Source organism: Diorhabda carinulata, chromosome 8 (assembly GCF_026250575.1).
Source record: "Diorhabda carinulata isolate Delta chromosome 8, icDioCari1.1, whole genome shotgun sequence".
Taxonomy (NCBI): Eukaryota; Metazoa; Arthropoda; class Insecta; order Coleoptera; family Chrysomelidae; genus Diorhabda; species Diorhabda carinulata.
The window spans coordinates 19,642,052-19,667,167 of record NC_079467.1 but is presented as its reverse complement, the minus strand read 5'-3'; the positions used below and the strand labels follow the sequence as shown (position 1 = coordinate 19,667,167).

Below are 25,116 nucleotides of genomic sequence, written 5' to 3'. Positions count from 1 at the left end.
CGGAATGCTATTGAAATATTGAATCTTTTCAAAACAGGAAATATGTTTAGTAATAATGTTGGCGGGGCAAAATTTGCGAAACTGTTTGAAATACACAAAGATTGTTGGATTAAAAATTTCGTTATTTTTAAACGTTGCTTCTTTTGAGCTTTATATACTCTAAAGTTTCTTCAATATTTTACCAGAGAGATTCCACCTTTTCCCCCAGTCATTTATTCAGTTTTGGAAACAAAACATGGGCACTGGAGGTTTGATCCGGAAAATAAGGTGGATGATAAAGCATTTTGTGGTCTAATTAATAGATTTTTACCATGAAAACTGTAAACGCTTGCACTTCACTGCAGAGTTTTATACATGATGGTATTCAATGTGAACGAAGAGGACAACAGCGTTGACAGCTGACAAATCCGACTCGCCTTTCTTTGATGACCTTGGACGACCACCATCCACGGTATCTGCACGACCACTTAGCAAACCAATAAAAAATGGTTCTTTTTAATAGATCAGAGTACGGAAACACTTTTGAAGCCATAGCTGAGCTTGTAGAGTATTTTTTTTTTTCATCAAGAAGCAATGATAAATTAAGTTTCACTTGAATTTCTGTCATTGACTAATCGAAATGTCATTTTTACACATGGTCTTTTGAAAGTTGGTACTTCATAAACGTCATATGGATTTGACAATGACAGCGCCATCTGTGTATCAGTCACACGACATAATGATTGATGTGATAAGTATCTTGTTCTACTTTTTATATTGAATAGAGATGAAAATTGCTTGGCATTATAATGTCGGAGTTCTCAGGTATGCATTGTTTACTCTGTTTAGGTGGATTGTTAGTATGTTTTTGAAACTTATTTTTTTTTACTATTGTCGATGTGAAACACTTGAATGATTATCAGATGCGGATTTATTTATTACTTCTATCTTACTCTCTGAACTTCTACATTTTATGGTTTTATCATTACGTTTTTTTTTTCATTTTTCAAAGCACCAAAATCCACATTCTATCTGCTAATTCTAAATGCAAAAATCAAAACTTTACAGCAAGTTCTGTTAATACCGTTTTACATCCAACGTCTCAGTATCAGTTTATTGAGTTTTTTCACCTAGATAATTTTAAACATTGATTGTGCATGGTTTTACCGCAGAAATCATACTTGAGGCATGAAACTTGTATTGAACATGAAACAAGAGAAGGAATAGAGATAGAAATAGATCCCACATGCATATAAAGAAAAATAATATAATAACGATAAATACTTGAAGGAAAAGCAAAATATCGAGTGGTTAGAGATAGTAAAAGCCCGCTAGAAATTAACAAGAGCGACGCTCTGATGATTCGAAGAAAGAATCATCAATAAATAGAAAAAAAAGAAGACTATTAACACGATATATACATACTAGAAAAATTCGTAAAAAATAATACAATGAGTGAATTATACACTGATATCAATTGGGATTAAAAACATTCGGCATTCAGTGCTATAACCTATTTTTGGAAACATCTAAAGTTGATATATCTTTTTCGAGTATATTTTCGAACATTTAACGACTTTTATATTATTTCAATTTAAAATTTACCTTAAAATGTTTGGAATTCTGATAAAACAAACCACATGCAGAACTCCAAAGCTTGTTTTCCATTTTTATAATAAATTTTCCGAGAAATTTCCATGTTATTCTGAACGATCCGTCTGGAATTAGATATTTTCCGAAAGGCATGTCTATAGACATTCTCTAGGCCGTGACGGTGGGATGCTTTACTGCAAGATCGCCTCTAGCAAACCGTATCCAGCGGCGGAGCGAAGCAATGTTTTGACAACATAAAAAAACTATAACATTTTATATATTAAGTTCAACATTGATTTCGTGTTTTCCGCAGCGTTGACGCGCAATTCATTATGATTTAATCGTAGGTATTTTTTTAATTAACAATGTGAATTATTTGCACCGTCACTGTTCCTAGTTCAGATTTATTATCCCTGCGTTACTGAAAGTAAACATACCAGGCAATACTTATGAAGTTGCTAAAATTGTTTTTTTTTTGGAAAAGCCGAAAAATGGCTTTTATACTGGCGAGATAATCAAATAATCATCTATTGTTTAGAATGATATTCTATATAAAACTGAATATATATCATGATAATTGAATTGAAGATGTTGCAAATAAATATATATAAAATTAAATGAATACTTTGTTTTTAACATATATTTCAAGCTTTTGAATAACTTCGAGGACGGAAATTATGGCGAGAAAGAGGGAGAGAAAGAGAGATACTTTATTGTCAAAAAATTGTTACAATTTGTAGACAGAAGCTTGTAAACCTAACTTAACCTAACCTAACGTAAAAAACAAACATAAAAATAACTAAATAAAGATACAAATGAAATAAAAATTTTTTAAGTACATGTATATATAAGTGCAATGTATATATAATAGAATTATTTCTATCAAGTCTCAATCCGAATATTGATTTTTAAATTTCGATATATTTATTTATTTGTAAAAGAAATAACAAAATATCAGTAATTTCCTAGCATATATTAGAGTTAATACACTTTAGTGTTTAATTTTGCCACAACCCCACCACGAAAACGCTTATAACCTAGCTGGCAAAGACTTCCAATTCCCTTTTTTTATTACAATTTCGTAAAAAATCATGAAATCTTGAAATTTCGAGATATTGCAGTTTTTATAGAAATATAATTTGACATTGACAATTTCCATTGTTAGGGTTAAATATTGAATAAATTATGTTCATTTTGTATAAAGGATTTATAATCAATATTAGCTAGCATGGCTTTAACTGATATATCAGAAATTCAGTTATTATAGGTCTAATACTAAACTTAGGACTTAATACAAAATGTCTCAAGTTTTAAGAAAGGAATTTATTTTCTTACAGTATTGAGTGCATTCTGCTGATATATTCAATTGGAGATTGATATATTTTTCATTATATAACTTGTTGTCTACTAAAGAAATGTTCAAAAATAAATTCATTTATTTTATCAATTATTTGGTTATCTAATTTCAAAAGATAATTTTCAAGGTTGATTAATGTTTTTTGATTGAAAATAATTTCATTACTTAGAAGCTTTTTCACAATTATGAATACAATAACTCTATATCTGATATTATTCTATAAAAAAGTGAGTAGAATGATTTGGAATTTTATCTTGGACCGTGATTTCAAATTTTCAATTGTTATCTGACCATAAGTTCTTGAGATGATATAAGTGGAAGTTAGAGTGTGAAGGGTACACAGCTGCACGCCATCTAAAGGCCGCAGGACATAATTAAATGTAATGTAACGTAATTCTGACGAGATTATATTATTTTGTGAAGTATTAACAAGTTCACTGCACGCTATTAATAGATAACAAAATAAATATACAATCCAAAAGTTCTTCGAATAATTTCGATGAAAGTTTACAAAACGTGGATTTTTTCATATTTATTGACATAGAAATTTTAATTCCTTAAAATATGCGGCCATAATCAAATAAGTCTTGTCTTAACATCAACCGTTATAGTCAACTAATAGCAACACTGTTTCTAATCCTTACCAGGGAACAAATTTTACATTTGACGAAGCAATCTGAGATTAATTTAGAAGTCGACGATGAACTATTTGATATACCATTAGAATACTGTAAGAGCATCAACAGAGGCCTGTCAGTATTCTGAAAATTTTCCAACTTCCAAAGTAGATTCTATATGGGAAGCAAATGTCGACAATATTGCCAATTCACTTCTTGGATACATGTTATCGGAATATAGATCAGATAGCAAATTATTTTCGCTTCGGGCACCTCCATACAAACAGCATTTTTGTTTGGTGTGAAATTACATTGGATTCAGATTTTATCAAAGTTTTCTTAACTTTACTTTTTGAATACATATTCAAATTTGTATTGAACATTCGAATGTCTAGCCCATAGTAAATGATTACAAAGTATTCTAAAGGTATAGTGGTAAGTAGAATAATTGCAAATTGTCTTGGATTTAGGGATTTTGTACAATCCGATACGGTTTGCAACTTTTAAAACTATTACAGGTCAGTGAAGGCTATCCAATATATAAATTGTTTTGTTTTTCAGTACATTAGGTACATGCAGGGATAAAAAATTTGCAAAAAGTTTCAAATATGGACCCACAATTCACTCTGACAAAATTGCTTCAAATGTGCGGGAAATAAGTCGAATTTTTAGTCTTGGTTTGATGAAAAGTATTTGTATGTGACATTTATCAATTCCTAATTGCATGTCTGTGTCCTCTGTGAATTTCTCTATTATCTGTAATTTCTTCTTGTTCCTTCTGCATGGAATTTGTGCGGTAATGTTAATTAAAAATTATTTTTAGCATTTATTATTCTAAACTAGTAAGGTTCTACCCTAGTTTTTGTAATTCTTAATTTTCTAGAATGCTGGGTATTCATAGTATGGCGTTTGTTTGTAATAATGTGTCAATCTATCTAGTTCAACCGATATTCTGCATCCTCCTGTAATTATTGGCATCGTTTACATGATGAATCATGAATTTAGTGTAATTTATTATCCCTATCATTCCTATTAGCTATCTTGTATGGGTGTTATAAATCCTTCAGTTTCTGGAAAGAATTCTTCTGCTGGTCGCAATGTATATAATAGTTGTTTATCTATGTTTATGTTTTGTTGAGGAAGTACTGTCACAGGTGTTATTTGTGCGTGGCGTAGAGTTTTTTTGTCAACTAATCCTAATCCTCCTTCTGATCCTACATGGGGATACCTCCGATGAGCTATCCAAAAAAAATATCTCATTCTCTAGTTGAGTTCATAGTTTTAAGTATAGTTGAGTTTGTGCATTTATTACTTTCTTATGTACTCATCAGTTTTCTACAATTTTCAATGAATAAAAATCGTTCAAATGAGCTGTTTAAACATTTTATCTAAAAAATCTTAGAGCAGAAATATTAATATGTAGAAATGTGTAAGTAGAAGAATAAGTAGAGTAGAATCTTAAGTATTAGTTTAATTTTGTATCGATAATTCTGTTTCTTATTAAATTTGTATGGTTGATTTTTGAGATATTTTTATGTGTCTTCACTATCCGTGTTTTTGAGGATTCCGTATTTGAAATTCCTTTTATTTGGAATTTTCCTCTTTGGATGTGTGGTATTTTGCGTTTGTTGATTCCAAATTCTAACCTTGTATCCATTGTGAACTCCCCTATTTTCAACAGCTTTGCATATGTGTTCTATTGCTAGTTAATTTTTTGTAATTTATATTGTTTAAAATTTGCGATAGTGGATTGAGGCACAAGAAAAGGAGGCAGTTACGCACTAGCTGAAAAGAAAAAGCCACTCATAGCAACATTTATCGCCCAACAGGTAAAGTAAAACGAAGGACAAGAGGATCCCTAGGTTAAGTTAGATTAGTAAAAACACAACAACATACAAAAAACACAAAAAGTATAAAAACATCTTATGTTTGCCGAGTCAACCCACAAGAGGAAACCCCCCGACACGGTAACTCCGCAGTTCATACTAAATGTCGAGTTATACATCATGGACAGTTGTAAAGAACGCGAAGGACCACTCGGATTAGATTTTTCTTGCCGAAGAAGGTTGGAAAGGGTATACCCGAGGCAGCAAAAACACACACACACATTAAGATGTTCAGACTAAGTGTATAGCCAACAGGCTAACTCTTAACAAAAAGATAAGACTTCCTAGAATCTCCCATAGAACTCAGGACAGACGAAGGAGTCTACGCGCGAAACTATGACGCGAACGATGATGAGGACCTATCGAAATGGTGGATGCTAGAGGGGACGGAATTTCTCACGCGCACAAGTGTGGCACAAGGAAACCTAAACAGAGTGTTTATGAGTATTCCATTGGTTCTAATTTTCTGCTGTTCATTGATTAAGTATGAATTAAGTATGTATTTCATGAATATGCTGTCTATAGTTATTTCTTCCTTGCACCATTCGGTTTTCCTAAGACTACCTTTCCATTCCTCTGTTTTCACATTATGTATGTAAGATGTTTAATTTTTAAATTATTCTAGCTAGTCCAGATAAACACTGTAGACTACGTTTAGTCAACAAAGCCCAAGTAACCCGACCCAAACATTAGTCTTGAAACAGTTCCTCTAAATATATCCATCTCTCTATATCCATACATTAGGACAATTATAAGAAGGTAATTCTTTCTACGAAAACTTATTTACTTTTAGAAATCGTTTATGCCTCTTAAATGAAAAAATCATACTCTATCTACATTCTTCAATCCATTCAATCGGAAAATTTTTGCGTCATGTTTCTGTAGCTAATTATACGTGTTAAACTTGCAAACTTCTTTAGGTTAAGTGCTTGAGTCTTTGAATAATTCAATATTTTAATACCTCGTATCAAAAACGTTTCAGCCCTGGATGATGGCGAAAAGTCGCTAATAAATAAAGTAATTTTATGAAAAAAAGACCCGGTCAAAATTTTGATTAATCACCAAGGGTTTTAACCGTGAAACTTTGGTAAATGAGTTTTTTGTTGAAATTGAAGATGAATGTAATGAGGGGCCCCATAGGGCTTTTGATTTCATTATGTACCTTATGAAAAATTAACTTTCCTATTGAATATTTTACAGATCAAAGTTACTAGAATTTTGTAATGAAAAGAACTATAATTGTGAAGGATGGTTTAATTTCTACTGATATTATTTTCAAAAATAAGGGCAGCGTTTACTAAAGCTGAATAAAAAGAATACAATTAAGAGCTTTCACATTAAGAAATTCGTATTTTTGGGATTGATTATACAGAGATTAAGGTAATTGATTCAATTTACTACCTATACCAATACAGAGTATGTAGATGAATCTAAATCAATTTTTTGAAATTAAATAGTGTTTAAATAGTTTTTCATTTTAGATTGTAGAGGATATGACGTGTGACAAGTGAAAAAATCATTTTTGTTCTCAGTAGAATATTTAGGGGAGAAGAAAGTGTAATACGAGAAATGACGATGCCATGATGGGTGAGTTGATTGGAAAATCCTCAATGGGGACGTTCGCTGATGAAGTGGAAGCAATCAGCTTAAGGGCTTAAGTGTGAAGTAGAGAAACAAAAAAAGAACACACTAAATTTCAATTGATACACTAATCAAAAAGTTTTTGAAAATAATCATCAGAGACGACTGATACTTTATCCCTAATCTACTATTTTTACTGATGATAATAATACGGAAATTCATACTTTCATCAATCAGTATTTGACCAACCAAGTACCCCTTTTGTTTATCATCTGTACAAAGAAATTTGCTGGAAGAATGCAGTTCTCTACAGAATACTATACAAAGCTTTAATGGATACCAACGCTTAATAAAGTCACTGGACATGCTCAATAAAACATCTAATTCGTCTATATAAGAAGAAGAAATACTTCAAAAGACATTTGTACACTCCTTGTCAACCTCACCCCAATCTGGTCGTTGAAGTATACATTTATTTTCAATTTATAGATATTTCCATATATTTTTTATCTGTTCTACTTTCATTCGTCAAAATATATATTGATATGGTTTAAAGTGTAACCAATAATCAAAAGATTGCTAGAAAAAATACATTGTGTAGATCAATATATTCAAATATCCTACCTGACTGCTCCCCTTGTAACTGCCTTTGGTAGTCATTATCTCCATAAAGACCATCTACTAATTGACCCAAACCACCTCTCATCATTCGTCCATCGAGAGTTCCATCGTAGCTAATATCTTCTAAATCAATATCGGGCTCCCGCACTTCACCTCTTGGTGCTTCGTATCTGATCACATTTTCTACAAAGGAACAGAACAATTGTTCAAACAGTTATATAAATCAACCACAAGAGTAATCTCATACAATACATCTTCAAATTACGGTATTAAGCTAAAGAAATTGTATCTGTGGAGGAACAATACAAATTTGAAAAAAAAATATTCTTCATAGTAATCGCAGCAATGTTAGACGTAGTTAAGTTTTATGATTATTGATATGGAGACATTAGATGATGTATTATCCAATAAACTTTCATAAAAGCACCAAAACCAAGCAATAATTTCATTTTGTGATAAAATATTTTCATTTCTCACAGTAAAAATCAAATACTAATCCATGAAATTGATTAATTTCTATTTTTAATTTAATTACAAGTTTATACTTGGAATAATATTGCCACAAATACCATTCAGGGCAGACCTCCAACCCTATACGTGTAAGAGCAGGCTATTCGCACACAATTTGGGGTTTTAAACACATGTGCGGATACATTAAACGCCACTTCATCAATTTGAGTCTATCCCACTGCAAATTCAATATTTCTTTTCATGCGCAGTAAATCAAGTATACAATAGCTATTGAAGTTTACACACCACAATATTCTTAAAAGTGTAATGAATTATATTGTTTTCAGAATTAAAATTTATACTCTCAATAAAAAAATAGAAGTTCTTCTCAAACTCATATTTTCAATAAATGAATAGAATTTGTTAAAAATGATACCGTTTTTCTAAAAAAACAATTCAATTTTGTGCATGCGAAGCTATGTAAGATAGGAACGTATTTCTACTTATCCAATAAAAAAAATAGAAAAAAACTAATTTTTAGTAGTATGGAGTTTCTCGCTTATTGTGGAAACGGCTTGCAGTTTTGAAAATTTTGGTCTATAAGGTTTCTACAATATACTTATACTATATTGGTATTTACATTATTGTTAGATCGTTCAATTTCCTGGAAAGTTAAATTACGTTAGCAATATCACCTTGAAGAAAGAGGCTAACAAGCAACAATTCACAAAATCTTGACGAAACTCGTCTTTATTTGGCAACGCTGCGTGAAAGATTCGTCAAAAAGGAGACAAGCCATATGTGATTTAAAATGGCGTCGACATGTTCCAGCAGGTGTTAAGCATAAAGTACTCCAAAAACAGTAACAGTTCTGCTAGTTTCGTATCGGATTGATCAGATGATAGTTTAAATGATGAAGATTATATGGAATCAAATTGTGATAGTGCGTTTAGCGAAGAAAGTAACTTTTTCAAGTAAATATTGACTTCTAACCTCATTCTTTTACTGATTTTTTTATTTTGACACTATTCAGTAAAATGAAAAATAGCTGAAACAGTTCAAAGATAAAATCAGTAAATTTATTTAAGTACGGCCGTAGCTACTGGTTGTTACATGTTATAGCCCTAAGTTATGTGGCTTATTACAATACAATATAATGTATATTGTATATTATATACAATATAATAAAATATACAATAATATAAAGCAAATAGATCTTAAAGGTGACACAGGAGAATAGTTTTTTTAGTTTATTTTGTGTGATGTTAAGAGAATAATTATTTACGGCCTAACTTTTAAGCTGAAAAAGGAAATAATCCACTTTTTTCCAAAAAGTTTTTATTACTTGGTGTGTTTTTTTGTTTTGTTTGGTTAATTTGGTACATTTATATATCAATATAGTATTGCAACAACATTTTTGTGTCCGATTAATAATTACGAATTCAGGATTTGCTTACAATGTAAAATTTGAAATAACTCAAATATGTGACTTAATGGCTTGTTGCCCTCTTCTTCCTAGCACCTTAAATAATACATTGAGATGGCTATGCAACAATAACAAATTCAATGTCAAGGTAGTAGTGAAAGTTATAATGGATCATTTAATTGGAAACAGATAATTAAAATGTTCGAGAAAAATCAGTATATAGCGTAAAAGTCAACAAGAAAAGTAAAATAATTTATATTCTAATCGAAATCCCGCAACGCCTTTGAATAGATTGACTTCAAGTTCAATCAAATTTGTGTCGCTAAATATTTATCCTACACAGACCAAGTACTGCATAAAAAATTTACATATTTGTATCATGTTAAAAAATGATCCACACTTAATATTTGGTAAACATCCGTAATGAAAATTCAACGTGATATAATATATAAAGTGAGATTGGTTCTAGAGATGACAAAAAAATGCTTTAGATAAACGTCAAGGGTTTCACATTTTTATAAGAAAAAATTGATAATAGTCACGTAATAATTCTCGACTCGTTGGATGGGAGAATCCTACATGAATATCCACAAAAAAATTCAAATTTCATTGCTTCAAAAATGATTTTGCTGCTAAATTTTATTGATGGCAACTTTTTTAAATATAAAAATTAATTAAAAATATGTTTTTCTAGTTGAAACAAATTCTTATTTTGATATTCATGCTGTAGGTGATCTATTGATTAATATAATTTTGGAAATTATCAATGGAAGTTATTTATAAGTGAATTTTGGAAAATATTCTTTTTTAGTAATTAACTGTTCGATTCACTTTTTTAAATTCCACACAACGATAATTGACCTCAACATTACTCGATTGACATGAATCAATACCTAGATTATGTGTTTCTCAAAAGATGCATAAAGCTTTTATCACTTTTATCACAGCTTTTATCACCTGAGATAAATCCAAACAAACTATTTCCTGTGATGTAGATATTATTTATATAACGAAAATATAGAATAAGTAAAAGTAAAAGTATTATCTCAGAGTAAGAAAACAGACAAGTTGGGGATGTTATAAAATATACTGGAAAGATTTAAAAACCGAACGGCTTGTTGTGCTGAGTAAAAAGAAAACATTTTGAATTTCTAGTTTGCTTCTTTGTGCCTAATATTCGACTCTCGACTCACTTGGAAACAATATATGCTAGAAATCAAAGCCAAATGCTATAAATTCCTAATTCGCTCAAAATTAGATTATGGTTGTCACATATACATCTCTGCCTCCAAATCAGACCACGACGTTTTAAACTCGGTGCTTAATACAGCTTATGTCTTTGTCTAGATGCTTTTGATCTAGCCTCATAGAAGGCATCAACTATGAAGTTAATAAACTCCCACTTTCAATTAGACGATGGCCACTGTCTATCCTCTATTTACAACTACCACTAAAAATTTATCATCCATCAACAATTCCACCAATAAAATCCGTGCCATTTATTTTATAACAGCTTGTCGACGGCATAGACCTCTCACAAACAATCCTTTTCCTTATTTGTACTACCCCACCAAGGACTAATGTTCTTCCTAAATTCAATGCATACCTTACGAGATACCACAAACACTTAACATCCAAACAAGAAATCGAAAAAGCTTGGAAAATCTTTGATAATAGAACAATTTTTCCAAGTGTGGGAATAGGAAATAATCCGTGGGAACTAAATCTGGCGAAAAGGCTACATTCATTAATTTTGAAGATTACAATAACGGATGTGTGAGCTGGTGCATTGTCTTTATGAAATAACACTTTCTTCTTAGCCAATTGCGGCTGTTTTTACTTGATTTTTTCACTGAAATGTTGCAATAAGCTCGCATAACTCTCACTGTTGATAGTTTTTCTTTTTTCAATATATTCAATGGAAATTTTCTAAATTTTCTCCAATATTGCTCATTTGGTCGACATCGTACGGTCTCGTTTAAACTCTGCTACCCAATATTTGTTCTAGTTCATTTTTTATATCAATTGGGCTGAGGCATTTCATATAAATGTATTGTACTACATAACAATGACCAATTTTTTCCATGTTTACAAATTCATTGAAAACTTTCACTTTTGGTGGCTGCCAAACAAATGGTATACGCTGTATAGATTATGCAACTACCGCCATCTCTGGGTCAGGACAGGTACTTCTGGAACGATCCTCGTATAATAATAAGTGATAGAGAGAATTCAAAAATCGAAAAAAAGTTATAGCTAAAACATAATAATGATAATTTAAAAAAATTTAAATGTATATTCGCCCTTGCCCATGAAGACTGCTACCCCCACAAACAGACCTTATATTGTGTCATCACAAATATCACACATATTAAGATAAAATCACTAAAATTAGTAATAACAAGTAGCACCACAGTGGAATTCCTAATTATAATTTCAATATTGTTGTATCATCGAGGAAGTTATGATACATTGAACCAACCCGGTTAACTTTAACTAGGGGTCTTTTAAATTTCATGAGATATGACTAACAAAATCGAAATATAAATGAATTAATGATGCGTCCTGATTAAAAATGGGGTGTTGAATATTTTTAATACCCGATACCATTCATTAATGTAATGAGATGCAAGAGATAAAAATGTCATATGTTTCCCTTCAACTGTGCAGCCCTCCTTTCCAGAGCAGTATTCAGACAGATTTTCATACGAAGCAGCTACAGTATAAAATATAATACTACATAGTTGAGAAATAAAAATATGAGGTGAATAAGGATTTTTCAACCAGTCCTTTGAGCGGCGGGAAATAATTAACTTCGGAATTACATTGTTTGAATTAAAAACAATAACATATAAACAACAAATAAAATTTGCAAGAAATGGCGTTGGTTTTGGATAAAACAATGTAATCGTTTTTGCAACAGATTTGCATAATTATCAATCGATAGATCAAATTAATCGTTTTTCTTTGTATGAACAACTATTTCTAAAAATTATGTTTTTTTGTATTTGGTTTTGTTTAAGAATTTTCCTATTTTTATGATACAATGTCAGCTTTCTAAATATCCCATGATTTGTTAATAAAGTTTTATATTTTCATCATATGGATGACTTTTTAATATATTTTCCAAACATTCAGATATTTCAATTATTACAAGCAATCTCTTATACAGTGCTTTTCAGATAAAAGTATCCACCTTTAATAACTTTTGTAATACTGGTATTTAGAAAAAATCCAAAAACACGTCAATTTATGTTGGAAGGGGCAAGCATTATGGCTTATTTAAACTTACTGGAAAAGCCACCCCCTCACCCCTAGCAGCATCCCTTTTATTTTTTTAAATTACTTTTCATATTTTTTATGTAAAATTTGGATACTCCTCTTTGAGCTGATTTCAAAAATGTATAATACTTGTAGGTTAAAGTGGTTAGTTTATGAGCACAAATTTTACTTATTATTTACTTTCACCTTATTTGCCTGTACTAAAATGGGTTGTACAACAGTTCAAACTCTTTAATCTTTTTAACTGTGCTATTTATTCTACTTAAAAATTCCAAACAACAAAAAACTCTACTTTTTATTAAAGTTTGACATTGTCAACTAGAATTTGTAGTCACTATTGATAGTGTAATTTGATACATTATTTATTTTGTTTCTCTGAAATGGTTTACTCTTTGCAAGAAAGAATTGAAATTGTAGGTTTATACTACCAAAATAATAATTGTGCAAGAGCTGTTGCTAGAATATTTAACGAATTACATGACGGAAGACATGCAACTCATAAGTATGTAATTCAACTGATGGAGAAATTTACCAAAACAGGGTCTGTTTGCAATAAAGTGCATAAGCGAGAGGGACTCGTAAATAACGAAGCAATCCAAGTGGCAATTTTAGGGCAAGTCAGCTTAGAGGCTCAACAACCCCAATCGTTGTCAACAATAAGTAGAGCGATCGGTGTTTCATCTTCTACAGTTTTCCGAGTTCTACATAAATTCAAGTACCACCCATACAAAGTTAAGTTGGTGCACGAGTTGAATGAAGATGATTTTGATCGTCGTCTAGAGTTTTGCGAATCAATGACGCAAATTATCAATAACAATCCACAATTGTTAAACAATATTTGCTTTTCTGATGAATGCTCATGGTCATTAAATGGCTTAGTAAGTAGGCATAATTGTAGATATTGGGCTGAAAGTGATCCACATATTATGCGTGAATTCCATACACAACATCCCCAAAAGTTAAACGTTTGGTGTGGTATCCTAGGTGACCACATTGTCGGACCTTTCTTCATCAACGGAAATTTAAATGGTGAATCATATATTGAGTTACTCAGGGAAGGGGTTGACCCACGTATTACAACAATAATAGAAAATGATGATAACCTTTCCGAAGATTTACTGGTATTTCAACAAGACGGAGCTCCCCCACACTATGCTATGCCTGTCCGACAATTTTTAAACGAAACATTCCCCGCTCGTTGGATAGGTAGAAGGGGGCAGATGATGGAGTGGCCACCTAGGTCACCGGATTTAACACCCCTAGACTTCTTTTTATGGGGGTATTTAAGAACAAAAGTTTATGCTACCCAACCAGAATCTCTGGATGATTTACGAGAGAGGATAGAAAATGAATGTCGACAATTAAATCCAGCCGTATTAAGCAATGTCAGAGAGGCATTTCAAAATAGATTATACCATTGTATGGAAGTGAATGGTACTCATTTTGAACACTTATTGTAACTTCATAATAAATAGCACAGTTAAAAAGATTAAAGAGTTTGAACTGTTGTACAATCCATTTTAGTACAGGCAAATAAGGTGAAAGTAAATAATAAGTAAAATTTGTGCTCTTAAAAGAAAAATTGTTTATCTCATAAACTAACCACTTTAACCTACAAGTATTATACATTTTTGAAATCAGCTCAAAGAGGAGTATCCAAATTTTACATAAAAAATATGAAAAGTAATTTAAAAAAATAAAGGGGATGCTGCTAGGGGTGAGGGGGTGGCTTTTCCAGTAAGTTTAAATAAGCCATAATGCTTGCCCCTTCCAACATAAATTGACGTGTTTTTGGATTTTTTCTAAATACCAGTATTACAAAAGTTATTAAAGGTGGATACTTTTATCTGAAAAGCACTGTATAATATAACTTCTACTAATCTAATGGTGTTTATGATTTTATTTTTAAATTGAATTGGATGAAATATTTTAATAATATATGAGATACCTCTAAAGTTAGTGATGAAGCTCACTTAAATATTAGAAACCAAAAAAAACTGTATTTGGTTAGGTTAGGTTAGGTTAGGTTGGTTGAAGGCACGATATGAAAAAAATGTATTTGATCGAATTTTTCGTTTTTCTATGGGAACTGATAGCTCACATCCAGAAAAATGACTGTCTTTGCTGCAATACTACAATACTAGTTGTAAAATTTATGATATTAAGTAATAAACATTGAAGAGCAGCTGCATATACGGACCTGTCAAAGCTTCCTCTTACAAATGGATTCTTGTTGGGTGGTAGCTTGGAAATATAATTTATCTTAAACGCCTTAAAATTGTCCCTCTGACTGAACTATAAACGAATTAAAGTTATCTTTGATCAACTAAAGTTGAGCAAGACGAATCAAATTCAAAATGAAATAAAAAAGTTTTTCTGTAGGATTTTTAAAATTTTGAATGTTTAATTAATTATTTTTCGAAAATTGTATGATTTCAAACCTTCAATATGTTTACCAATGAAAAATAACATACATGTTTGAGCCGATGGATTTTCTATTTGACTACAAATTAATCGCTAATTTCAAAAACAACTTAGGTTAAAAAAATCAAATTTTCAGTAGAGGCAAAAAGGTAAATGAAATAAAAACAATTTTATTTTGATAAACAACCTTCTAGTTACTAATATACAATAAAATTATACACATTTCAGGTTAATCTTAGCATCTTAACTTTTATGCAGTATTTGTAAAAAAATAAATTTCTGATTTTTGTGGTTTCCGTAAGGAAAAAAATATGTACAATGACTTTTGGGTTCTAAATCATTCTAGGCTCAATATATCGATTGTGACTATCACAATGTGTTATGGTATACCTTGATAATAAAAAAATACGCGAAATAATTTGAAAAATTTTTTTGAGTAAGCAAATCATTTCAAGACACATAATTATACTCTTCATCGGATTCCACATTATCAATAGCCACGTCGACATTCATTGGCCAGTCGAAAATGTTTGTACTAAATGGTTAATGTTCCTTGGGAATGCTTCCTTTCACCTGTTTGATTTTCTCTATCTTCTCAGAATTAATACAAACATAGTCATTGGCGTAAGCCTTATCAGTTGGTAATATTACTTCTGCTGAAAGTATTTTTTAAGTAACCATCAATAAAATATTCGGAGGAAACGCTTCCTTTTTTGTATTTAAGATTTAGGTATGTAGACACTGCGAAGAATACTTTGTGTTCTTCTAGTACGTTTCGTCCAAAACATTTATCCGCCACACAATTTTTCTTGTAATATTTGGGCCACCACTTGTTAAATTCCAATATCTGAGATGTCTGCACCACGAATACAGAAAATTTGGAGCTTTCTTTCGCCAAAATATTGTTCTGAAACATGTATTCGATCATATTTGTTTATATGTCTTTTAGTACGCCGAAGTCTTGATCATTAAGAAGGAAAGATTGACCTCTGATAGGAAAGTAGTGCATTATTTTGTGTAAACTTTTTGTATCTGTTGGTTTTTATTCTGAACAGGGCGGTTGTCAGAAAAAATGAAAAGTTCTCTTATGCTTTGCATGCAGTATCATTGAACAAACTTCATTGGCGCCTCTGTTGACCATACTCACATGATATGTGTAAAATACCGATTTCACTGTTTTCGCATTTTTTATATCCAAAACATTTGACCTGAAGTTGATTCAAATAGAAAATCCCCTAAACGTGTGTACACGGTAATGGCAAATTCTGCATGAAATCAAAGGTTGTAGCTGCCACGTCATCACGAGTTTTCAAATTTTCTTTTACATCAGATACCTTTTCGTAAAATTTCTTTACTCTTGTTTTGTGGATTGCTAATTCGGCTTATACAGTTAATGTGCCTTTTTGATTTTTAAGCTTGGACTTTTGATTTTTACCCACAATTATATGTATCCTTCTGAGGTCTCTTAAAGAGAAATTTTCCTTGGAGTACTTCACATAGAATTTATAGTTTACTATAAAGTCCGGAAATTTATCTTTGAATAAGATAAACAACGTATTTTCTTGAGCACTTGTGGAGGTTTTGTGTTGGCTTTCCGCGCTTGTCATGAGGAGTAAGTGATTTTAGAAATAGACTACAGAGCCTCCTTACGTTGTTTTTTGTAATGCCACAAACTGCTTGGAATGAGTTTTGGCAAACTTCTTTTTTTCTGGCAAAATAATGAATGAATACTGCCTAGACAGTGCACATTCCTTCGTGGTCTGTGAAATATTACAACATTATTTCAATCAATGGTTGCAAGAATATATCTTGCTCGTTCTTACGGACTAAACCATTCATTTTATTAAAGCCGTGGTCGAAGTCGTTTTGCACAAGATCGTTGGAACACTGTTTTCGGCAACTAAATGAAAAATAATATACTGGCTTTGTAGTTATAAATACTTTTTGAATTAACAAACAAATGTGTCGGAATCGTTTATCCTTTCCAATTTGTGTGTGCAACACCTTTGACTTTGGCATTTTCAAAAATATTTCTTTCTTTTTCACAAGGATATATAATTATCACTAGACATCTGACTATATCGTTAATAAGTATAAATTTGGTCTTTAAAACTACTTGAATTTGTCCAGGGAGAATATCAATATCAACAAGACTGCTTGGGTGCACTGGAACAACTGATTAATTGATCAGTCATCATGGTCAGAGTTAAAACCACGCATGTCAATGACTTACGTTATTTCAGCAGTTAACATACATATAATGTAGACTCATGATTCTCACATAACGACTTACGTTTTTTTCATCACTGAAAGATGTATTGTCACTCAAGCATACAATAGCGGTTTAAAAGTCCTCTTCTATTTTTTTGACTTTGTTTTTAAAATGAGCGGTTCAAATATAGTTTTATGCTTCATGAATTTGATCAATATAATAAAAACAATGCGTACTTGGAAGTATTCCAATATAATTTTTACGGAAGCATTATTATGTCTGTTAAGAGCTTAATGGTTGAAATCGCTCCTATCATATAGAATGACAAGCATCTGTCATTATTTCTGTATACCAGATATTCTATTTAAAAATTAATATGAAACTATATTTATAATTGATTCAGATTCTCCTTTTTTTCCGATTAGAAGTGTGCCCAAACTTTTCGTCCTGTGACTGTTCCAACTCCGGAAATAGTGACCAAAACCAACCAAATTGTGCATGCACATTGTAGAATGAGCATCCAGATGATTGCCGAGAGTGTAAGCGCCGATAAAGAAACGGTTAGAAAAATTTTATACGAGGAATTACACATGACAAAAGTCTGTGCGAAGTTGGTGCCAAAAAATCTGACTCCTGACCAAAAGCTCTTATGTCAACTGGTCTGCTAAGATTTCCTGAATAGGTTAGAAAGGTTAGAAAAAGATCTGAGTCCTAAAGGTATTCACTAAAAAGACTTCCACCACTACTTCGATCAATGGAAAAAACGAATGTGGCAAGGGGAGGAGAGTATATTGAAGAGGAGCATTCGAATGCATAATTTTTATAATAAAGCCCTTTTTTGTAACCAGTCTCGTTATTTAATAGCCAGACCTCGTAGGTCGTTCAAATTTAATCAGAAATTCAAGACTCAAGTTCTACTTCTAATTAAATTGCCAAAAGTTTTAAATTATATATTATTGATTATCTCATTTGTACGAAAGCAAACTTCATCATTTTTTAAACAAGAATGAAAATGTTCTACAGAAAAACCAGAAACAATGGAATTATATTTGCTCCAAATATGTGGAAAGAAAGGATATAAAAGTTGCAAAAACTCTGGTAGCAATTAATTTCAAACTTTTAATTGAATACATGGAAATGGATGTAACAAATAATTTCAATTCAATAATAACGTTGGAATATATTGGAATTTATCATAAATTTTAAAATTATCAAAAAAAAAACGCTTAATTATCCCCTACAAATATATTAACATTACTTCCATCTTTATATTTGTCACTAGTCTACATCCTGTAGGAAGGACCTCCGCGCTGTGTAATGAAGATATATGAGTTACACGGTCGGAATGAGGGTGTTTTCTAGCACGTGTTGCATAAAATGTTGATATATGAAAAGTTTGAGAAGCGTAACATTCATTCTCCCGCCCCTTTGCACACGCTAGGGAACTAAAGAATGTGTCCCTCTAAATGTTATTGCCAGAAAAATATTATATGTCACATGTATTATGGCTAGACAATTATTTAGTACTTTATGTGAAATACTTAGGTCTCACACAGAATAACGATCAGGGATACTACGAAATAGGTTATTTATAATAAACTCCAAAGTGTATGGGAGTTGAAAATATGCGTTTTCGTTATCTTATAACCATCTTGAGGGTAGCAGAAAATGTAACAGTTGTGTTGGCACAAAAACTAATTACATGTTGTTAATAAAATATAATACATGTTAATGGTTATATCTATGAGTATTTTTTACATAATAGTAAATTTATAAAATCATTATACCGGGTGATCACTTTATACTCACAGAAGTGCAATTATTTCGTTTTAAGAAATACGGATAAAAACCTTGTATTATAATTATAGATATTCAAGATTTCCAGCACCTTGGAATGTTGAGTTTTGTTACAACTTATCACATATTTGCTGAATTTGTTTATAAAGTATGAATTAAAGGTGACACCTAAGATTTTCTCACTTCTTTTACATCAGAAATTTTATAGACAAACATTTCTGAAAATCAAATCGACATTATTGATAAAAAGTTGGTGGGAGCTGGCAATCAGTAGTGTCAATACTGAACACACTGTTTACACCATCACTACACCAACACTCACAATTACCCAGTCTGACGCGCGTTTCTATAACCAAGTTATCGTCTTCAGAGACTGAACGTAAATTATACAGTGTTAGTATTTAGTAGTGGTAATGTAAACAGAATGAAATATCCCCAACGGTTCCAGTAATTCCAGCTTAGTAGTATCAATTGATATCTTGAAAACACACCAAGTATAAAATATTTTTATTTCACAAATTAACTAGAAAAAACTATACAGAAAAGTAAAAATAATTATAATAATTGGTTGAAGCTGCCCTCAATTGCATGTAAATAGGATTGTACCTGATTTCAGAAACACCTGTCGACATTTCTTGTAATATTGATACTAATTTCCATAGTAACTCCAACTTTTCAAAATAACTCCAAAATTAGAAAAACTATGTTTGCGTACTTCAATCCGTTTATACATGATAGTATACTGTTACAAACAAGCACCTGAAATGAGTCCTTAGGCCGGCCCTGTCCAGCTTCAATGGAATTTTAAAATTCGTCTAATTCGCGCAGCGCCTTATTTATTTTTTTTTTTATAAATGACGGATGGTGGTTTAATACAGTATTTCTTTTAAATAATTCCTAGGAAGTCGTTTTATTTATTTCTTGTGTATTTTTTTTGTCCTAGAACTTTGTAGAATTCTATTTGTGGTATCTAAATAAGTTTATGCAGCGCAGTAAGTTAGTTTTGAATAAATCGAAAAGAACGAATTAGTAAAACTAATCGCAGAAATTGTTTAAGTAAAGTAAAGTAAATACGAAAACGTTACAATATGATAATAAGCAATGAGAATCGTTCCAAATTGAGAGTTTAGAATGAGTGAGCAAACTAATAATTGATTGAAGTATGCTTTTCTTGTTTTATTATGTATTCTTTATTTATTTTCTATTAATTATGTGTAGAAAGCGAAAACTCCAATATTTTTAGTTCTAAATGATATAAAATTCCATACAAATATTTAGGTTGAGTGTAAGTACATTTCGAAATATATATTTATTAAATTACGAAATCTAATCAGCAAATCGTTCACTACTTCGTATACACCTATTTACATAAATTGAGGGATTCTCTTGAAAACGTTCAAATACTTTTGTGATGGGATCAGCTAGGCCAGTCTAGACGTAAAACGTCTACTAATATTTCGCTAAGAGTCGTAAAAAGTTGGTAAAGTAATAAAAGTTTTCTTTTGGAACATCAAGCATCTTTGAACATATTAGAATTTGATGTAGGTTTGAAATTAAGTGAAAAATTTTTTGCCTTTTTATATGTCGAGAAAGTACTTTCCATCTTGTCTCAGTCAAGAAGAGAAAGGCAGCGTCAGACTTTGTATCTTTTTGAATACACGTACTACAAAATAGATTTTAGATTGAATGTACCAAAAGTGAAAGAAAGTTAATCGGCAAAATGTTGTTGAATTAATGCATATCGACAGGCATAGTTAATCATCGCACGAAAAACTTTTAATTCCATTTTTTGACAAGATGTATATTTTAAGTATCTATAAACGACTGAAATAACACACTTTCTGAGTACGTTCATCATTAAATATGTCAAATTTCATGATGACATTTGACATATTCACAACAGTATTGCCATATCTCAAAACCTAAAAAATAATTCTCGTATAAAGAATCCTTTTTCAGAATGATTAGTTTCTTTCCTAGATCAAAGAATTATTGAGTCAGAAGCTTGGTGGAACATTCCAAACAGATTTGAATTACTCAAATTCAAAGATAACTGTTAATGAACAGAACAGATTTTTTTCTCGTTAATGCGTCTACATAATTAAGTCGACCGGCTATGAAAGCACTGGTCTACTCAGTCCAGCTAACGCAATTATAGCCAGAATACATCTCGATCACCAGAACGACCACCTACAAGATGGTATGAAAGCTGGTCTTCATCATCCCAGCTGCAACTAGGTAACCATTGATGCATACATAGGACTAAGTCCTAACGTACGATGAACAAGAAGATATATCTGTTGGAAAACATCATATTCTTTTGGGATAGTTAGTAAATTGGGAATTAAAAAATAAGCACTCATTTAATAAAGACGAGAAAAACTTAAATCAGCTGAAATGTAGATTTGGGAAGAGTCAATCTTCTTTCTTGATAAAGGTATTATCTAGAATATAGAAATAACTGAGAAAAGGAATTTATTCAGTAGAATAATAGAAAACGAACTATTGAATTTAATAGGCGAAGCACTTTTTGATTGTAAATATTGACCATTTATGTATTCCAAGAATAATGGGATGAGACGATCTATAATTTTGATACTATTTTCCAAAAAGTAGTAGGAATATTAACATAACTAAAATTATGTACCTCTTAGGAAGCGAACATCGTCTTATTCCTCTCATATTTTGTCCAAAAAGGGTTTCTGAAAACAACGGTACATCTTCATTATAGTTCTCCAGAGAAAATAAGTTATAACAGTTAGCGAATATAGGCCGTAGTAATGCAGATTAAGGCCCCCAAAAGTAAATGAATATGTGTGGTTGGCATGGGACACACATTCTGCAAAGTGTTGCTTTTGCCCCTCGGTAATCCTTCTAAAAGCCTAATGGATTAATCCCGGAGTATTAATCATTCTCCAAACTCTGTCTGCATGTACGTATGTGGTGTTTAAGTAATAAATTATAGTCAAATATCAAGAATCAACTCAGAATTTATCAGACAAAAGTATACAGACTATTTAATAATACAGCGCTAGTTTACTAAATTTTTATAAAGAGATTTTGTACAGACTATCCGCTGAAGTATCAACTCTTCCTTCAGAATCAAGATATTTTTTGATATAGATTATTCAACCTAAAATATTTGCATGACATTTAGTGTTATATATAAATCATCATTTCGAAGTTTTCTATAAATGTCATTTCTAACTCTAATACCTAATACCTTCTATTGCTCGTCCAAGATGAAATTTCTATTTAATATTCATTCCCTTGAACGTGGGTCATTCTGGTCATTGGAATTTTGGAGCTAATAAACTGAAAGACCTCATAGTAATGAGATATTTTGATAATTTATATAATAGTATATTATTCACGATAATTAATGGAGGTTATTATCAACGAGGTGAAGTTTACATAAATCACCGAGTGAGTATAACTCATTATACGTGAGTCGGATACTATACTTTATCCACGACTTCTAAATATTTTACTAAATTATATTTCATAAATATATTATTGTTTATTTAAACATTTTCCCTACATGGTTGTCTAAAATTATAATAATCATATATATCCATAATAATCAACACGAAAATATATGTATTAGTGTTAATGCTCCGTGTATTAAAACTGCAGGTCACGGGTTCAAGACTGGTATAGGAAAATTTACTTTTAAGAATTTTTTTATGTGTACAGAACTAAATTGAAAATATTTACTACTGCGTTATTCGCGAAAATTATGAAAACCAATTTTTTACATTATTCAAGTCGTGGATAAATAAAAATACACGACAAGTGATCGGGACTTAGCAAATGATGAATCAATGTATTCATTTTGAGTAATACGATTTAATATATAAGGTGTTTGTACATTTAATTTCTGAATGGAAGTTCTTATATTTCAAAGAGATAGACTAAAACAAGAAAGGAATTTATTTCATTAGACATGACTTCTTTTTGCGATTGTTCAGTTGTATAACTGTCCTTTAGCTGCTTTGATCGTTGCCATATGTATTTGTACTTTATGGAATTCGTCGGCATTGCCTCCTTTATCTGGATGATGTTGGAGACATTTTTCTTTATAAGCAGTGTTGATTTCAATATTTGATGAATTTTGATTTACACCAAAATAAACATATGCATTTTCCAGCGCTTTGTCTTTAGGTATATTGAATATTTCCCTAGTTAAACAATCAGACAAACGGTTCAAAGCTTCACCGCCTAAAAGTCCACTAATAATTCCTCCTGAAATAGAGACTGTTTTTCAATAATATTTGCGATATTTGCACAGTATTTACTTTTATATATCTTCGGAACAGTGAACTAAGAACCTTATTCTTGTGAATCAGTATTGACTACAGCATATATTTTGGAAGTAACTAGTTATAAGATATTTGAATACATTATTAAACATCACCAATCAACACATTTCTTTTAAATACAAGGTAGTTGTGAGGATGGAGAGAGGAATTTATTTGCATACAAAAAAGTGAAAAAGAAACTATAAAATAAAATGCCTGGTTGTCTTGGTTGTCTTCAAATGATGTTGGTTGTGGTAGAAGAGGAACAACTGTTTAGGTCAATCAGAAAATTTGAAGCCAGAAATAAATTACCTCACATTAGGTTCACGCAGGTTGTGGTTGAAAATATATTTTCTATCAAATCATTTTACGAGATGATTTTTTTAACCCTTTGTTTTATTTGCAATCTGTAAAATTTTACAATGAGCATATGTCTTGTACGAGAATTATCCAGTGCCAATTTTCCTTCACTTAAAAAAATCGTTTGATTAAAGGATAATAACACATCACTATGACACTAAAATCTGTCAGGCAGGTCACACGGAAGATACCTTCTAAGCCTTCGCTGGGTGGGAGATTTCATTAGAGATTAAGCCAATGTGTTGGAGAATTTACAATAATTCTGAGTACTTTCTATTGAAATCTTTCTAGAATTGCTATACTCGAGTTGGATGCAGTACCCCATACCATAACTCCAGGTGGTTTTAGTGTTACTTCTACTTTGAAGTTGTTGTTGTTAAATGATATATTGCAATTATTTGATGAATCTCTTCAAAGGAAAATCGACAGTAGTTCGTGCCAACCGACTAGCGCTATTCGAAGGAAACCATTACCAAGAGAAAGGAGCGAACCATATCCGAACCTAACAATCCTTCGAAGTATTCACGAAGGCATATGGAGCTGAGGAACAAGAATACTGTTATTGCTTTCAGAAAATTATTCATCATCAGTATAAAAATGCACAAGGGTTGTCACCCGTCTTCCAAAAAATGTTTGGAGAATTAGAAAAACGTGATAGAATTAACAGGAATATAGTGATGATCTTCCACTAGACCGGTGTCCACATATTCATTCACAGCCATCCTTTATTTTACAAGTACGTTATGAAGATGGTGTCATATTATTATCATACGACTGGAGTGATGAAATGTTGACGATAAAAATATCTAATATTGGCTTCACGAAAGCTTTAGAAAGAAAAAATGAAATAACCTACTCGTGTAATCGTCAAAGCTAACCCAGCTAACCCAGAATTTCCTCATAGCCGTATATCCTCACAAAATAGACGAGGTAACTAAATAATTATGTAATAATCCTATTGCTTGTATATTACTCCTTAAGACTTGTAGACGTGGATAGGTACAGAAGTACCTGTCAAGGCTTTCAAGTTTAGTATTTGCTTGACAGTCATCAATAGTGAACGTTTTCAGTGAATTTGTAAACATGGAAAACCTGGATAAGACTGCCCTTTCGTTATCAACAGTAAAATATTTGATGGCAGAGTTTAAATGAGGCCATACGACTTGCGAAGACCAGCATCGCTGGGGTTTTACCAAAATCCACAAAGCAGTACTGGATGACCGTCGAATG

The 25,116-nt window shown here is 31.4% G+C and overlaps 1 protein-coding gene across 1 annotated transcript in view; it reads right to left on the bottom strand.

Annotated features, from left to right (window-relative positions):
- The window catches only part of LOC130897334 (discoidin domain-containing receptor 2-like), a 404,892-nt gene that overhangs the window by 143,611 nt on the left and 236,165 nt on the right, over positions 1–25,116 (bottom strand). The window contains exon 6 of the mRNA XM_057806133.1: positions 7,638–7,817. Coding sequence (XP_057662116.1) covers positions 7,638–7,817 — 180 coding nt within the window. The remainder of the gene's footprint in view (positions 1–7,637; positions 7,818–25,116) is intronic.